The 338-nt window shown below is 60.9% G+C and overlaps 1 protein-coding gene across 1 annotated transcript in view; it reads left to right on the top strand.

Moving 5' to 3' along the window:
* LOC119588502 (angiopoietin-related protein 6-like) overlaps positions 1 to 338 on the top strand; it is a gene marked incomplete at its 5' end in the record, with an annotated part of 23,465 nt that overhangs the window by 620 nt on the left and 22,507 nt on the right. The window contains 1 exon segment of the mRNA XM_037937145.1: positions 1 to 303. Coding sequence (XP_037793073.1) covers positions 1 to 303 — 303 coding nt within the window.

The raw sequence follows: 338 nt of genomic DNA, 5'->3' as shown, positions 1-338 counted from the left end.
GCGTCGACGGCCCTCAGCGCAGAGGACTCGCAGTCGATCGTGAACCAACTCAACGCCAAACTCGTGGCCATCGACGCCAAGCTGGAGGACCTCGCCGACAAGGTCAACGCGGCCACTTCCACGCTGTCCACGATCAACCTGCACGTGGCCAAGATCAACGACATGGACCTCGACCGGATGGCGCACGAACCAGGGATCACGGGGGAGACGCAGGCGGGGTCGCAGTCCTGCCAGACGCTCGTCGATAAGGTCTCCGAGCTGATGGATAACACGCAGCTGTCCAGCGATGTTATCAACGAGCTGGTGAGCCTTTGGGTGAATGGGTGTGGTTCTGCTTA

The sequence above is a fragment of the Penaeus monodon genome, chromosome 24 (assembly GCF_015228065.2).
Source record: "Penaeus monodon isolate SGIC_2016 chromosome 24, NSTDA_Pmon_1, whole genome shotgun sequence".
NCBI classification, from domain to species: domain Eukaryota; kingdom Metazoa; phylum Arthropoda; class Malacostraca; order Decapoda; family Penaeidae; genus Penaeus; species Penaeus monodon.
This window is presented reverse-complemented; position numbering and strand designations above follow the sequence as displayed.